The sequence below is a fragment of the Pollachius pollachius genome (assembly GCF_949987615.1).
Source record: "Pollachius pollachius genome assembly, chromosome: 17".
Classification (NCBI taxonomy): domain Eukaryota; kingdom Metazoa; phylum Chordata; class Actinopteri; order Gadiformes; family Gadidae; genus Pollachius; species Pollachius pollachius.
The window spans coordinates 13,822,706-13,840,205 of NC_136950.1; the positions used below are offsets into that span (position 1 = coordinate 13,822,706).

General features: G+C 45.7%; 1 protein-coding gene across 1 annotated transcript in view; it reads left to right on the forward strand.

Annotated features, from left to right (window-relative positions):
* Positions 1-17,500, forward strand: part of ctnnd2a (catenin (cadherin-associated protein), delta 2a) — a gene marked incomplete at both ends in the record, with an annotated part of 202,027 nt that overhangs the window by 81,434 nt on the left and 103,093 nt on the right. The window contains 5 exons of the mRNA XM_079754879.1: positions 2,324-2,381; positions 3,375-3,603; positions 4,084-4,198; positions 4,998-5,130; positions 11,024-11,197. Coding sequence (XP_079611005.1) covers positions 2,324-2,381; positions 3,375-3,603; positions 4,084-4,198; positions 4,998-5,130; positions 11,024-11,197 — 709 coding nt within the window. The remainder of the gene's footprint in view (positions 1-2,323; positions 2,382-3,374; positions 3,604-4,083; positions 4,199-4,997; positions 5,131-11,023; positions 11,198-17,500) is intronic.

Sequence of the window (17,500 nt, forward strand, 5' to 3'; positions counted from 1 at the left end):
AAACCCCCAGTGTCATGGAATACTGGGAGGGTGGCTCATGGGATTACAGACAATGAACATGAGGAAGACCTCCCATTCACCTGTCCTCTCTGCTTGTCCATCTGCCCTTCCATTTGTGCAATTCAAAATCCAATCGGTCTGTTCCCTTTATGTATTACTGAAAATATATTCCATAAAACCATCTGTTACACAATTCATCATCCACTCCACCTACAGTCCAATTATCTGTGCAGGTTCCGATTTATTTTGCTTTATTGTCTATCAGGATTGGCAGAGAATCCTGTTTAGACCTGCTCAGTGAAAACAAACAAGCAAAAATATTCAGCCATACAGAATCTACCCCTCCATTCATCCACCCCGTCCATCAATAAATCAATACATCAGCCATACTCTGGCATCAATCAGAGCCTACACGTTTTGGTCTGCTGGTGCTAAATAGGGATGGGATATTTGTCTGTGTTTGTTTTCATTGATTTCTTATAGGGGGGTGGTGTGTTGAGGTAGGGGGAGAAGGTGCAGCTGGAGGTAACGGTATGGTAATTCTGCCACATCCACATTATTTTTATCAAGGCCTAGTTAAAGTGAATAAAGGATATTGTGAAAAAAAGGCTCTCCTGAATGACTCTCTTCTGTTGTTATCAGTTACTCCTTTTGTCTTTATGTGGTTGGACGTTGGACCTTTACTTTAATGGAGACCTACTAGAGTTTCCCCATGGGGATTTATGTACTGCTGATGCTACAACCTGGATGTTTGATGGGGTCGGAGATGTGTACGATGAGTTTGTCAAAAAAAAATTGACAATTTTTGTCTCTGGGTTACTTATTAAACATCCATCTATTCATCGAAATTGAGGATATTCTATCAATGACAGTACTCTGTTATTCCCTTGTCGGTTATTATCACATAATTAGGGAGGCTGATGAACAGGAAGAAGTCATATTCAATTCAGGGTTTGGGCAGAGGGCTTGGCAGTTTGGGGAAACCTACCATGAGGACAGGTTTAATACAACTGTTACTTACATATAACCCTATCATGGCATTTTTTATCTAAGGATAAAGAGACCAATACTGCCGATTACAGTAAGAAATGGCAATACAGTGTATTTAAATCTGTGAGTTTTCTCATATGCTCTGCTCTCCTTCTCTCCCTCTTTTTCCGAATGGTTATCTCACGCAACGGGCCATTTCCATTGGGAGGGGAGATGATTTTAATAATACATTGCCTTCTCAAAACAGGAATCCCATACGCACGCAGTCGACAAAATCTGTCAAACACAAACACTGGCTCCCCCGGACAGCCTATCTCTCGCACACACTGGATGTTAAATCTTTACACATTATTATACATTCTCATGCTAAATATAATTTTTTGTTTACTGCCGTACCAAACCCAAACATCTGATTTGCATACTAGTATATCTCCCGTCAACAGATGCGTCTCTATGGCTGAGGAATGAATGGCTTTTATAATTCTTGGGTGCTGGCAGTCTTGCACTTTCAGCTATATTGCTGCAGAGTTAGTTGCAGCAGCACCTATATGCTGTTAAGTGGTGATCATGTTTCTCAAGGTCGGAGAGGGATTGTGTAGGCCTGCATAATGTGGGATGGGTATGAGCAGCTACCACTGTGCACCCCGGGGTTGAATAACACAATCTGAATCACCTTGGGCCGCATCACGCTATAAGAGACTCTGCGAAACGTTAGCATGGGTTCGGTCGTTGCAGTTTGTGAATCAGCGCTAAATGCTTCCAGAGCAGAAAGCTTTGGCGGATCTCGATCGTGTTTTAACGGTTCTAACGCTGTGAAGTTGAATTGTTTTAAATTCGTAATAACTGAAATATATATATTAATTGTCATAAATAGAAAAGCAGATAAAGTTTTTATCAGGTCATGTCTCATCTCATAAGATGAAACAAATCAATTTTTCTGTTTATTTAAGCTGCTTATATTATGATGCTAAGCTGTAGACAGATGAGCAAGCCATTAACTGCTATGCAAGGTGCTACAGTAACTAACACAATGAGCAAAGTGAGCAGGGGGACCTAACCAAACTTTTGTTATCTGTGTCGCGGTCAATTAGGTTGTTCTCTATGAGAGATTTTAATGGCTCACTGTCCCTTAGCCATGAGGGCCTTTGTCCCTCAAGTCAGCTTATTGTGTCTTATTGTCTGGTTTGTTCTCCTTTCTTCTCCTCCATATCCTTCCTTCCCTTCTCTGCCTTCCTTTGCTCATAAAACCCAACCCCTTTTTCAACCATACCTTCCTCCATCTCCCCTTCTCTCCCTCTCCCTCTCTACCCCCCCACCCTCCCCCCATCGCCAGGTGACATCCAATCGCGTGGCTCAGCAGCAGCAGCAACATCAAAGCGGGGCGGGGCCAGGTAACTGAAATAAAATGTCTTTCTACCCTTTGTTCCCACAAATATATCACCACCACAGACACTGAAATGAGGATGATGTTAATAAAACATGTCTGTGCCTTTACATGGGATACCATGGGATAGTGTTGTCTGGTGTTTCGTTAGGGAGATATTCTACTGAAAATAAACCAAGATTGTATTAGTTGTCAGACATTGACGGGCCGTCAGCGACATGATTGAACTAATGTGAAGTGAAGGGAAGTGAAATGCCCCCTTTTACCCAGGTTTGAGCTATTCCGGAATCAGCCTTTGTATTAATAATCTAAAGAAGTCTGATTTGTGTGAATACTTGTCAGCTACTGTGACGAGTGCCTAGTCCTTCACAGAGTTAGAACGTCACAGAGAAAGCAGAGGCGGTGTGGCTGAAGCCGTTTTCATGGTGTCTCAAGGGGTTAACCTTGTCAAATCCCTGAGTGTGGCTTCAGAAGGCATTGAGGCTGTGGCTCTATCTATCCAAGTAGACATATCTAAACATCTCATCATTGCTCCGCAAGCATATACACAGCATACATACAGGAAATATTGCATTTATTTGCTGTGTTTGAAGACCGACTAACATTGAACAGCCCAGTTCAGTTCAGACCTAAGGGATCATGGTAACACAATATCTATTCATTCCATCCACCTTTTACTTACAGTTCTGGCGTTGGTACTGAAGCATTATCGGCTTCAAGTATTTTGTGTTAACGTTGGACCACAGAGGCTCACAGAGTGGTGAGGCCACGCAGGGAATACACGCATCGTAGGCTTCAATTCCCCCTCATTCCGACTCTCGAGACCAAAACCGCAATATATATACACCGCCGCCCGGCCGCTAGCCTGACCCCATCGTAGCCGCGAGCACGTCGGCCATATGGCCATGCGATACGTTTACCCGTCTTCTCTCGCCCTCCTTTCATTCAATTCCATCCCTTTATTCATTCACTCTGTCTTACTGCCACTCCGCCCCCAAAGGAATCTACTACTCCAGCTCCACCTTACCCAGCCAGCGTGTGAGCTCCCCGCTCTCTGCAGGGGGCGCCGGGGCCGGGGGAGGGGGCTCGGGGTCCCCCAGCAAGCTGCAGAGGCTGGGCTCTTCCTCGGACGCTCCGGGCTACGCCACCACCCAGCGCCTGCCTTCCTCCTCCTCCTCCTCCTCGCCCAGCAAACAGTCCCCCATCGGCCGCCTGGCCAAGTCCTACAGGTATACACCCGTGTGTTGCGGACGCGTGTCTTTGCTGTCTGCCTGGAGGAAATAGGGTGGTTGAGGGTGCGAGAAAGGTAATGGGGGGGGGGGGGGGTGGGAGGACACCTGTTGTAGTGTCTCTTGTGGGTTTTATTTTGTTCTGGCTTGCTGGGCTAGCATGTGGTTGGATACCGAGGGACAACTAGGCACTTTATTTGCACCGCAGTGGGACGGACACACACACACACACACACACACACACACGCGTGCGCAGACACACACACACATGCACACCACTGATCTTATCATTGACACAGACCGTACACAACATTGCCGATCGGTATCAGTAACAGAAGCACAGCAGTGATTCCCTGACTGAGGCAAATGGCTATACAGCCATTCTAAACGGAATGATTGCAACACATTAAAATGTAAATAGGAGACACCTCCCCCCCCCGCCCTCCCCGTTTTTGTTTAATTGTTTTCCTTCATTCCCAGCACCAACATCGCCGTGACGACAGCGGGAGGGGGCGGGTCTCCTCATAGAGTGGCTTCTCCACCCAGCTCCGCTGCAGGGGGAGGGGCTAGTGCATCATCATCCCCCCTCCACCAGGTAAGAAACGCACATGGCGGAGGCCTTCGGTGTGTGTGTGTGTGTGTGTCATGCAAATACATACTCACGCTATCATTATGATATGTGCGCACACTTTTAGTATACTTGTGATTCTTACTGTGTTTCATATTATTTTTCATTTCAATCTATTAGTTCACGTTAATTGCCTGATAAATTCCAATACCAAGGGTTGAATTGATGAATGGATAAAAGAGGGGGTATTGGGAAATGATCAGCATAAAAGTATAATGCACTTATTCCAAAGCAGCTTCAGCAGTAAAAGTGTCAATGGCCGGTGTATGCTTACCTTAAAAACTCATTATATTGGCAGGGCTGTTATACTCAGCAGGAGTTATGCTATTGATTCAGCAAAGTGGTTGCGGGGTGCTGCAAAGAATACCTTACTCCTCTCTGATTAACCCGGTTTCTTGTTTTTGCACATCACTCACACAGTTACCAAGGTTTCATCAATCATTTGAAGTGTTCCGAAAAACGTAACATGAATAAGGGTGTTGTTATTTTAAGACTTTAGGGTGTTTTGGGAACTCAACGTGAAACCTTTCAAGGTGTGGTTAGCGAATAGCGTAACCATGCTAATCCTAAGAAACAAGTTTGCTCATTGCATTTTAAGACTATATGGACAAGAACAAATATAATAAGTAATAGGCTTTTTAAATTAATTAACTTTGATGGGGAAAGCAGCCATTGACATCTCATTTCAAAGGCTGCTCATATTAGCGGCGGGTGGGAGGAGTAGTACTGCTTGACGAGCCCTTGTGTTCCCCCTGTGTTGCTGTAGATGAGTTCAGGCATAGGGAGTTATGCCACACTGTCTCCCAAACGTCTGGCCGCCCACCACGCCTCCGACCAGTACAAGATCTCCCACGAGCTCTACGCCACCGCCACACTGCAGCGCCCTGGGAGCCTGGCAGGTTAGAATTCACACTCTCACACACACACACACACCTGCATACAGAGCACACACACACACACACACTCTCATACACTCACACACAGTGAACCACAAATTCAGACAAACATGCAAACTCTCTCTCTCTCTCTCTCTCTCTCTCTCTCTCTCTCTCTCTCTCTCTCACACGAACACACTCCTCGCCCTCGTCCTCCCTCCCCTCTTATCCTTTCAGCCCTTTCCTTTCCCTTCACCTCTCCCTATCTCACTCTCTGTCTGTCACACACACACACACACACTCACACACACACACACACACACACACACACACACACACACACACACATGCACAAAGAGTACAAAGACACACACACACACACACACACACACACACACACCTTCACTCAGAGCACACACACATAGAGCAGAAACACGAACACACAGACATACATGCACGGTCATGAAAGCAATTTGGGAGAACTGAAGTAAGCTCAAAGAACATTAACAAGGTCCCCTTGCTACAAGACTCACACAAACACACACACACACACACAAACACACACACACACACACACACACACACACTACTTGCATACACATAACCATACTGGATACACACACACACACACACACACACAACATAAATCATCACATTTTAAACCTTTACCTGTGGTTAAGTTAACCAAAGAAGTGGAAGAGGGAAGGAACAATGGCGGTGTTGTTTGATTAGCTGGAATCCCTGAAGTGTTTTGTCCTCACCGTCTGACAGAACATTATTTCTGGGTGAATTCCTTAAATAAGCAGCTGCTGCATATGCAAGTGAATAGAAACTTAACCTTCACTATGCTGGAGCATTGGCTACAGGCTATTAGCGTGATGCTAATAGCCTTAGTCATTCTTCCTGTGTTTTTCAATGACATGCTAAAGAAAAAAGGAAAGAAAACAAAAAAAACATTGAAATAGCAGTTTGTGGCAAATTACCTGAAAAAATCTGGACATGGCCTTGTCTCTTAAGTATGGTGTTTTATGGGTATTATATCTTCTAGTAAGCTATGGCCATTGTATCTTGTTGCATTGCAGTACAGTGAGTGTAATACCATCAGAAACAGTTGAAGCATTAGTATAGGACATATTTGTAGTCCTTTCCTTTATACTTCAATCTTTTGTAGTTCCTCAGCATCACAACATACATAATTTACTTCATTTTATGAATTTTATTCATGCAAATTTCTTTTGATCTTAACTCTGTTACCCTCATAGCTCTCGTAGTCGAGTTGGCTTTTTTATTCTGTTTGAATTCACAGTACAGAATCTAAAAAGATAGATATGATGTCAATAATATAAGACTCTGTTGATATAGCTTTAAAGAGAAGATGCAACTTCATTAAACTCTTGGGAATCCCCAGAAATCTGTGGCACTAGATACATCTCTGACCATGAAACAGCACGAGTTGTTTAATGACCTAGTTTTCCAATATAGATTTAAACAATGGTGCGTCACAGCTACAATATATGTAGGTCTGTGGAACTGTATTTTCAGTTCTTGCAGTACTGTTGGTCAGACTGAGGTTTTTACAGGATTTCTTTCATTCACAACAGTTTTCAAAATTTAGTATTATCCAATGTCATCATTGTGGATGGTAGCTGAATGGTCAATGAGCCAAGGATTGTTATACTTGCAATTTGTTACAGGAAACTCTCGATTTGTACCCATGTTTCCCTCTCAAAGGGAACAATTATTCTCGGCTTGCCCTTCTACAGTTTGAAATGAATAAAAAATGCCCCCCCCCCCCCCCCCCCAGAAAACCTGCTATTTATTTATTAATCCTCTGGAGTACAGTGAGATGTGCTGTTCTTCTGCTTCTGGAACTTAAAGTGCCATTGATGGAAAACATGACCTCCAGCCATTCTGCCCTGAAGGCATCTGTCGGTTCCAAGCCTGGGGTCCACCCGTTTCTGAAGAGTGGAGATCAACAAGGGAGAAAATGAAGGAGACCGTTGCCTGATGAGAAAACGAGTCTCCTGGCATGTTTTTTCCCCGCTATAATTGGCAGACCTAGTTCAAGTGCGCTTGAATGTAAAAGTACCTCACAAACCGTTTTGAATTTCATTCACCGAAACACGCAGCATGGGATGGGTCAGCAGGGTGAAGGCATTTCGAACTGTTTAAAAATGTTTTGGCAATCCATTATAATTAATGAACTTGAGATTTGCGAGGGGACTCATACTCACTCTTACTTTTTGGATTCCGTTATGACTCCCAGCCTGGTGTGACAAGGACATTCGAACGAGCATATCATATGTATGGCCAGAGTTTGAGCACATTTTAACCCGGCATCTCAATGCCAAAAGACGCTTTTATTAATCTGCTAACATCTATCTAACATCTTAATTATTTGGTATATAAAACGGGACTTAACTCCAAATATGACACAAATTGAAAAAGGTTGTCCACAAATTCCCTCTCGGGCCGGAGTCTGCATATGACAGTAAACAAGTTACAAGTTGTGAAAAACGAGAGGAGAATGAAACATTTAAGAGCACGCAGCAGACTGGAAGCTGAAATGGTTGCGCAGAAGTGGTCGCTATCGACAACTTAACCATCGACCGCATCAGGCAGAGAGTATTCTCCGGCTTGTGGCTGTAGCTGCATCAGACCCCAGACAGGGTTGTCCCCCCCACCCGTCATGGAAAGTGTGCGTGGCAAGTGTATGGATTGCCTTCCTTTGCTGCTCAGTACTCACATCAAAGACGGAAGGAGAGGGGAGTTGGGCTGATAAATGAAGAGTAGACTTTGACGAACACCGATGTGGAGTGGAGCAAAGAGAGAATGATTGTCCCTGTTGAATATGTACCGCCGTGTAGAGATACAGATTTGCATGTAGATGCCGTTAAACTTGTTACCGCTGCTCATGCGAAAATGAAGAAGCCCAGAGGCACTGTTTTATCTTTTGTTTTGGGTTTTACTTTTTTCACACTCTCATTTCTCGGGCCTCATTTCCTGACAATGTGAAACCTCGGAAAGCTCTGTTTCTCTCTTTCTTTACTTTTTCCCCTCTCTTCTTATCGCTCTCGGTCTCTCTCTTTTATTCTGTCCCTTTTTATATCGCTCTCTCTCTCTCTCTGTTTTCCACATGAGCTCCGCTCGTTGGTTGATAGAAAGAGGTCAGTGCCTCAAAGAGTCTCGTTTGAGTCTCTGGTGGGACCAAATGATAAAAAGGGAAATAAATAAATATTTCAAATAAATAAGTAACTCAACTGGACTCCCCCGGACATCAAAGAGGAAGACTTGGGAGGGAGGGAGGAGAGAGAGAAGGAGAATGAGCCAGGCCATGCTATGTGTGTCCGGGACTCTCATTAGTGACTCTACATGAAAATTATGTCTCCATCTCTCTCTCTCTCTCTATCTCGCTCTCTCTCAACACTATGTATTAGTGGCAAGCTCTTATTGCTGCAGTGAAACTCAATTCAGTCCTATTCACCGGCTACTTTATGACATAATTTCCATCCCTCTCTCTCTCTTTCTCGCTCTTGCTCTCAGTCTCTCTCTCGCTCTCTCTCCCTCGATCTGTCTCTCCCTTTTTGGAGAGGCTCCATGGGCAGTGGTCTGTTTGTGTTGGTGTGTGGGGTGGTGTAGCTTGGTGGGGCCGGGGAGAGATAGACGAGACACACTTGCCTGACAAGCTCTGGTTTCCTCCTCTCTTCCCCTTGGCCACCGTTGCGTCTCAGATCAGGCCTAATGGTGTGGAAGAGAGATGCACACTCCACCGTTGTTGGTTCGCACACAGGCCAGGCAGGGCTCTGGCTCGGCCATGCCTCCCCAGGGGCTGGCCTATAGCCCACCCTACCCGGCCAAGAACCCGCTGACGTTTGAATCTTCTCACACAAATGGGCCGTGATCCAACATCCCCCTGAATGTACCAAACCAAAAATCATACCTTCTCTATTATTCATATGGATAATTATCTTTGCGTTTCTGTCGGACACCGTTATGTCTTCTTGGGTCATGCCAAGATGTCTGTCGTCCTCGCTTCAAAGTGGCTGTAAGGCTGGCTGCTGTGGTTGAGATGGTGTGTTGGGAGGAGACTGAGGCTTGGGTTAAGAGTGCATGAAAGCACACTAGCCAACGTCTACGCCTGAATGGAGGCCCTGGCATGCTATGCTGTTTGATCAGAAAGTGTGCGAGTTATCGGTTGGGACACTTCAGCGTAAGAACCCATTCTCTCAATCTCGCTATCGCTATCTTTCTATGATTCTCTATCTCTCCCCCCTCCCCTCCCCACACGCTTTCGTTCTCCTCCTCTCGTCTTCTTCCTCATTTGCCCCCTTTATCTCTATCATCTTTCTTTCATTCTTTCTTCCTTTCTTTCTTTCTTTCTTCCCTTTGTCTTCCTGACTCTATTGCTCTCTCTCTTTTTGGCGATTGTTTGACCGGCGTCAATCAGGCCGTCTCGGGGTCCGGTCCTCCGAGGGGGGCGTGCCGACGTGTTTGAGTCGTCGTCGTCTCATCTGTCTAATAGCGCTCTGATGCTTCCATTTGTCCCGCCCCTGTCATGATCAAACGACCCGCTAGCCAGCGCTCTTTCCTGGGGGCACGTGGTCGGTGGGCATCCTGCCAAGTCACCAGCAGGGGTGCGGGGGGGGGGGGGGACTTCGCATCTCATTACCTCTGAGCTGATGCTCGGCAATGTGCAGCGGCGAGATTAAAAACATGAAATACGACAGAGAACAGAGCAGTGCGGTGTCTTCCTCTCTCTCTCTGTCTCTCTGTCTCTCTGTCTCTCTCTCTCTCTCTCTCTCTCTCCTCCCGCTTCTAGCTCCCTCGATCTGTCCATCCAGCCATCTCCCTCTTTTCCTTTTTTTCCGTCTGTTTCCTTTTCTGCTGTCGCACTCATTTTTCTAAATGTGCAAAAAGAAATCTGTTTCCATTTTTCCTTAATCGCCTATTTCATCGGCTTGGTTGTTTTCTCTATCTCCGGATTTCCTCCCTAATGCCATCACTCTTTGTGTCTCTCCCTCTGTCTCTCTTTATCTTCGTCCTTATTGTTTCCGTCTCTCTCTACCTCCTCTCTCTCTCTCTCTCTCTCTCTCTCTCTCTCTCTCTCTCTTTCTCTCTCTCTCTGTCTATCTCCCACTGTGTGTCTCTCTCACTCTCACTCTGTATTAATAAGAATATGCATGTCACTTGGACCTCTGTCACACTCGCTATCAATAAAGCGAGAATGAAAGAGTAAATCATATTACACATTCAGTGGCAGTGTCGCAGTCGGGAACAATAGACTGGCGGTGGTATCGCAGAACACCGACAAATTGGGGGTTGCACCCACGTTGAATAGAAGCGCCCCTGTAGTTACTCAGTTTGCCTGCTTTATCTTCTGTTGGGGGGGCTCGGAGGGATGTTGGGGACTGGAAAAGTGATGCTTTTGATGACCCCCGTACCTTTTCGGGCTCTAATCATCCTTCGTTCCCCCTCGCCTCGCGTTGTCCATGTCATTTTCCTTACTCTTTAATCTCAATCTTTTAATCTTTACGGTCCTGCCATCCATTACATATTTGTTAACGTGCAATCCTCTCCTGTCCCGAACTCCCTGATCACATGCCTGTCTCACATTCGTCATACTGTCAATCTGTCCGTTCCTCCATCTATCCGTCCATCTGTTCATCCATCATCCTTTCTTCTCTCCTCCCTCTGTAGCATCCCTCTATTAGGTCTCGTCCACCCGTCCACAGCTCCATCACAAACGATATGCTATCCGTCTAACCTCTCTCTCTCTCTCTCTCTCTCTCTCTCTCTCTCTCTCTCTCTCTCTCTGTCTCTCTCTCTCTCTCTCTCTCTCTCTCTCTCTCTCTCTCTCTCTCTCTCTCTCTATCTCTCTCTCTCTCTCTCTCCCTCTCTCCCTCATTCCGCCCTCCAGGGTCCCGGGGCTCCTACAGCAGCCAGCACAGCCAGGAGCCCCTCCGGCCCCTGGGCTCCCCAGAGCACCACATAGACCCCATCTATGAGGAGCGTGTGTACCACAACAAGGGCCCGATGAGAAGCCTGAGCCAGAGCCAGGGGTCCGACACGGGCCCCTACCGCAACAACACCGGTAAGACACTGGTCATGTTGCTGTTGATGTTGTTGCAAAAGGCATTCAAAGTCGTCTTTCATTGTGAGCTAGCATATTTTGACATTTAGCTAAAATGACGCGCTAAAGAGACGATTATTGCATAAGATAACTGCATGAGTGATCATAAAATAATGTTACTCATAATAACAATAATAAAATTTGAAATATGTATAAACACATATTTAGACCCACTTGAATACATCTTCATACAAAATACACATGACTTGCCACACAAAGTGCAACGATAGTTAAATTGTACATGAGGGTCCACGTTTAGCCTTTGAAGCCTAATTCGTGGTACTCTAAGGTTCATTGCATAGTTAGCATAACTTGTCAGAATGCTTTCATTGCTTTCCTAAACTTAATTTCATTGGATTCAAATAATATGATGACGTAAGTAATTTGCCTACGGTGTGCACAGAGCGAACACACTGTCATTTAGTATTTACTATGACTGTAATCTGCAGATTAAACAGACCTATAAAAAGCATTTTCAGCGACACTTACTAACATCTATTGATTAAATTGCAGAATTTTACTTCCTCTCTCTCGGAATAGAAAATAGATTGTTGTATTTACTTTGTAACACCCACACTCATCAGTATTTTAACAGAAATCTAATCAAAGCCTAATAAAAACGCTAATGAAAGATTTAATCACCCAAGACACCATCCAAATCAACTGTCCTTGGCCAAAGGGATACCTGGAAACTGAAACTGCATGCATTAACAGCATGTTAGCAAACCGCAGTCAAGTTTTCCTATAGTCTCCACTGGGGCCCAAGAACAATGCCGAATGTTTAGCCGGCGGGAAGTGATCGATGCCGGGCATTGTTGGTCCGAGAGATGCGGCCGGGAACAGTGTGCTCTTGAAACCTTATGAATCACCATGGCGACGGAGCCGGCTGTCTAATGGGGATTCACAGTTCTAGGGATGATGATGGCGCATAATGAAGTGATAAGGATTATGCTGACACGGGGAGCGGTAACTCATTAATTATGTCACAGTGTCTTTTGTAGGCCCTGGCAGCCGCACATTATATGTTCATTATGCTGGCGTGGATCAAAGTAATTAATGCAATAAGTCATCGCTTTCGTGTACGCTCTCGCTGCGGCGGATATCAATTTCTCCGAAAGCAAACTGGTGATGCAGGGCCTGTAGACGGCGGCTATGTTTTTGCAACAAATTGGGTAGACAGGGCTCGAGTTCACACACACACACACACACACACACACACATGCACACAACATGCTCAAACACACACATTCAAACACACACAAACACACACACACACATACACAAACACACATTCACTTGGCGTTTACAGATGCTTGTTTTTTTTGTGTGTGCGCATTCATGGATGTGTTTGGGTTTGTGTGGTCATGCTTGTGTGTGTGTGTGTGTGTGTGTGTGTGTGTGCATAAGGGTGCATTGTGTGTATAGGTAGATAGTGCAACACAAATGTATGCAGTCATTCCCACACTAAACCAGGCCACTGTCTCAGAGCACTGCAGGTTAATGTGGTCTGTTTCAAGCTATTACTGCTGCATTGTTAATGCAACACACACACACACACACACACACACACACACACACACACACACACACACACTGACAGACAGACAGACAGACAGACAGACAGACAGACAGACAGACAGACAGACAGACACACACACACACGCATACACACACACACACACACACACACACACACACACACAGACAGACACACAAACACAATGCTACAGATGCATAGAATCCACACTTTACTTTGAAAGGATAATCCTTGTAGATACAGTGTCTGCTGTGATTCTTTATTCTAAAGGTTCAAACGAGCACTTTGTTTGAAATATTTTGAATTGAGATGTTTCAAACAAACACTCCCTCAAAGGGTTTCCATTGAACTGGTCTAGGCACTTATTCCATAATTAATCCATCTCCCTCTTTTAAAGAGGGAGATGGATTACGCTTAAAATATAAAATATTCTTCAAACTACTTACAGTGTATTGACCACCATCTGCTCACACAGGCCAGCTGATGGCCTACAAAACTGCATGTACCATCCTTGAACCCATTTCTGTCTTTTTTCCTCTCTTCAATCATTGAGCTGGCCATCCAAATCTTGCTTCTTTACTTTTTCTGCATTTTTCATTCAACTCCCTTTGACTTTAATAGACAGGGACTTCTCCTTTGTTTTCTCCTGTTCCATCATTCTTACCTTAGACTTTGTTGCGCCTTTCCTTCCATTCTTCCTTCCCTTCTTCCCTCTTTCCTTCCTTCCTTCTTTTCTTCACACCTTCCCTCCTCCCTTCCTTCCTCCCTTCCTCCCTTCATTCCTTCATTCCTCCCTCCCTTCCTTCATTCCTTCTTCCCTCGCCTTCCCACCTTCCTTCCTTCATTCCTCCTGCCTCCCCTAATTCCCTCTTTCCTTCCTTCCGTCCGTCCGTCCGTCCGTCCGTCCGTCCGTCCGTCCTTCCTTCCTTCCTTACCTTCCTCCCTCCTCCCCTCCCTCCTCCCCTCCTTCCCTCCCTCCTCCCCTCCCTCCTTCCATCCCCTGGCCGGTCCTCCCAGCGTGTCTCCTCCCTCACTGTCTCGCCCTCCCTGGCCTCTCCTTTCTCCTTGATTTGCCAGGGGACGTTCCGCTGAAGGTCGCCCTCCCAGCCCCAGTGCACATGACACACATAGCATTGAGAGGCCCGTCTGACACCACCAGGCTCCGCGTCACGTTATCTCCTCTGGCCCTACACCCAGGCTCGCCTCATTTAGCCTCCCCGAAAAGCCTTGTCGATTGCCCCCAGCGAGGCGTTGCCTTGGGGACCCACCATCCACGCCTGGCTGTTCACGATAGTTGTGGATCCGTTGTGGCGCTATACCTCAGGGGTGGGGGATGAGATATGTCATGTCTCTGCCCCATTGATCGACAGGAGTGTCACACAGTTTAATGCCCTGCCCCCCCGCCTGCTTGTCTGCTGGGTGTCAGCGAATCATACACAAGGCACGGAGAATGCAATCGTTTAAAATACGGAAACAGAGAGAGAGAGAGAGAGAGAGTTAGAGAGAAAGAAATCACAAAATTCACATGCATTCAGAGAGTCAATAGCCGATCCAGTTTACCGTATTGTCTGCTTAGCCGTGTGTCCTTGTCGATTATTTGAAAATACAAGCGACGACAAATGCAGTATTGAGTAAGGAAAGTGGCAGGCTGCAGGTCCTTCTCACATTAATATCTCTGCTTTCTGCATCCTTTCTCGGTTGTCAATGTGTTGCTGTGTGTGTCTGGGACGAATGGGCCACGTCAAAAAACAATAATCAGCACAAGACGCCTGCTCTATGTCTGTATGGCTGTTTGTTCATATTTGTGTGTTTTTTGTGTTTGGCTGGTCCGTGTGTGTGTGTGTGTGTGTGTGTGTGTGTGTGTGTGTGTGTGTGTGTACACTCATGTGTGTTTTTGTGTTTGTTTCGATTTTCTGTGTGTGTGTTTCTGTGTGTGTGTTTGTGCTTGTGTGTGCCTGTTTGTGTGTATACGCTCATGTGTGTGAGCGTATACACAGATTGAGATTGTCTGTGCAGTTTGTGTGTGTGTGTGTGTGTGTGTGTGTGTGTGTGTGGGGGGGGTGGTAGAGCCTAATCATTCTAATAGCCTACTACTTTGTTTTTCTTGCTCAGAGAAATCAAACCGGGGCTATTTTCTCCTTGTTGACGACGGCCCCCGCCTTAAATCTTGCGGCAATGTAGCGTTTGTGTCCTAATACCAACATTTCTGTGATTGATCGGAACAATTCTAGTGAATGGAGTTATGTAAACACACTGACGAGAGAGAGAGAGAGAGAGAGAGAGAGAGAGAGTGAGAGATCCAAATGGATATTAATGGAGACAAGAATGACTGCTCCACATGAAACACACCAACACTGCTGTGTTGTTTAAATCTGCCGGATGGTTTGTCCAATCTCATCTGGCATCATAACGAGGGACAAAAAGGAAAATGGAAAGAGACAGGGACATATGTTTTTAACACGGATAACTGACGAGGTTGAGGGAGAGACGATTTAGAGAACTGCAGAAAGAAGGAGCTTAGATCAAAATGAAGTGTTAGAGAGATACAGAGACGGAGAAGGAGAGAGTGGATCCACGGGAGAGCGACCTTGGCTCTTCTCTCACCCTAGGGGGAAGGGAACGGGGAGAGCACCTGTTTACACACCCACCTGAGGATAGATGGGGGAACGAGCAGGTTGGGGTGCACCTCACTAAAATGACTGCATCATAACACACATGACACGTGCATCAAGTGTGTGTGTTTGTTTGTGTGTGTGTGCGTGTGTGTGTGTCTGAGCGAGAGGGACATGGTACAGTGCATTCTACCTGTTGTGTATGCACAACAGTGCATGTAAATATGACATTACTTACATAGGATGCTGCATTAACAGCTTCTTGAATTCAACGTGTGCATCCTCTCTCGCACACATCACACACATACCACATGCGTACTCATTATCATAGCTGCGTCCCGTGCCAAAGCAGGTTACATATTTAGCATAGTGCAGTACTTGAATGGCGGTAATGAATTCCGAACTACAGGGAGATTAACATCCTCAGAGACAATAACTGTTAATAAAAACGAATCTTAACAACTGCACGATTTTCGTGTCTTCAAATCAAAAGAGGCCAAAAGAAGTGAGAATCTTTCTCCTGTTCATGTTTTAATCATCGGTGTATACATCCCACATGTTCCCTATAGGATGGGAAAACATTTTGAAACGCCACTAAACAACATGATTATTCATATCTAATTATTTTTTGAGGAGTCTGCCTTCCTGTTGGATTTCCTCCCCGACACAGATGCCTATAAATCACTACAGCACCGCAACGCATGAGGTAGAAACTGACCCAACCACCCAAGGGTGTGAGAATAAATCTAAAGGTTGTGTTGAAAAGGTAAACGTCTGACTTTGGTTTCGGAAAACCCATTCTCTTGGTGTGAAATAGCAGGTTGCTGTGTGTGAATCAGGTCAAGTGGCAACAGAGGAGCTGATGTGATGAGGTGCCCTTGTGTAGGACGTTTACCCCCTAGCCTCCCTCGACAAGCCAGTTGCCATCCTGTGTGTGTGTGTGTGTGTGTGTGTGTGTGTGTGTGTGTGTGTGTGTGTGTGTGTGTGTGTGTGTGTGTGTGTGTGTGTGTGTGTGTTTGGGACTTAGTAGCTAAATATATATCTTTAGATAGGTTAGGTGTTTGTTAATTGCCTTAGGAAGAAACTAAGGTGGACAGTTAGCCTTCAGCTAGCCTTATTACGCTGGAATGATCATACCTTAGTTTGTTGGTTTACTTGTAGTATTTGTGTCGCTTCGTTGGTGTCAATAGCCCATAACGATAGCTGGTGCTTTAGAAAAACCCAGATAGTACACTACCATTTTTATAAGAAAGAAGAATAAAAACATTATCATGCTTGCACTTTGGCTGCTGTCCTATCCCTAGCCTGGCATGACCACTTTTTTTTTTTACTGGCAGTCATCGCCACGACAACCGCCTGCTGGCTCTGAGTGGCATCATGGGGTACCTTGACTTTGTCTTGACTTGTCGCCAAGGAGACCAACGATGCACAACAAAAGTTGAACCCGCCTCTCCACGGACACTGTGTACATACAACGGTGTGTGTGTGTGTGTTTGTGTGTGTGTGTGCGTGTGTATGTGTGTGTGTGTTTCCTCAAGAGTTCCAGGCCAGGAACATCAAGAGCTGTGTGTTGGCTCAAAGGCTTTTCCAGGGATAAAGCCATAGAGAGGCTAATCCTCACTTTGCACCCATTCCAAGCAGTGTGTATGTGTTGTGGGTCTGTACACGCTCACGTGCACTGCACACTTGCATCTATGCGCGTGTGCACATGCTGGTATAAAACATGAAATAAATCGGCCTGTGTGTGTGTGTGTGTGTGTGTGCGTGTGGAAGTGTGTCGTGGTTTTACAGCGTTGTTAAATGTAAGATGTCTAGTTCATGTCAAGGATTTGAATATTCCATGAGTCGATGTGTGTGTGTGTTTGTGTGTGTGTGTGTGTGTGTGTGTGTGTGTGTGTGTGTGTGTTTGAGGCGTGTGTGTGACGGAGGAAGACAGAGATAGGGACTTTTGGGGTTTGTGTAATCGCTGCTCACTGAGGCATGACGAGAAAAAGGACGCGTCCTCAGCTCTGATCGTACACACGCAAGCACACGCACACACAGACACACACACAGACACACGCACAAGCACACGCACACACGCACACACAAGAAAGATGAAGGGAGAGAGATGTG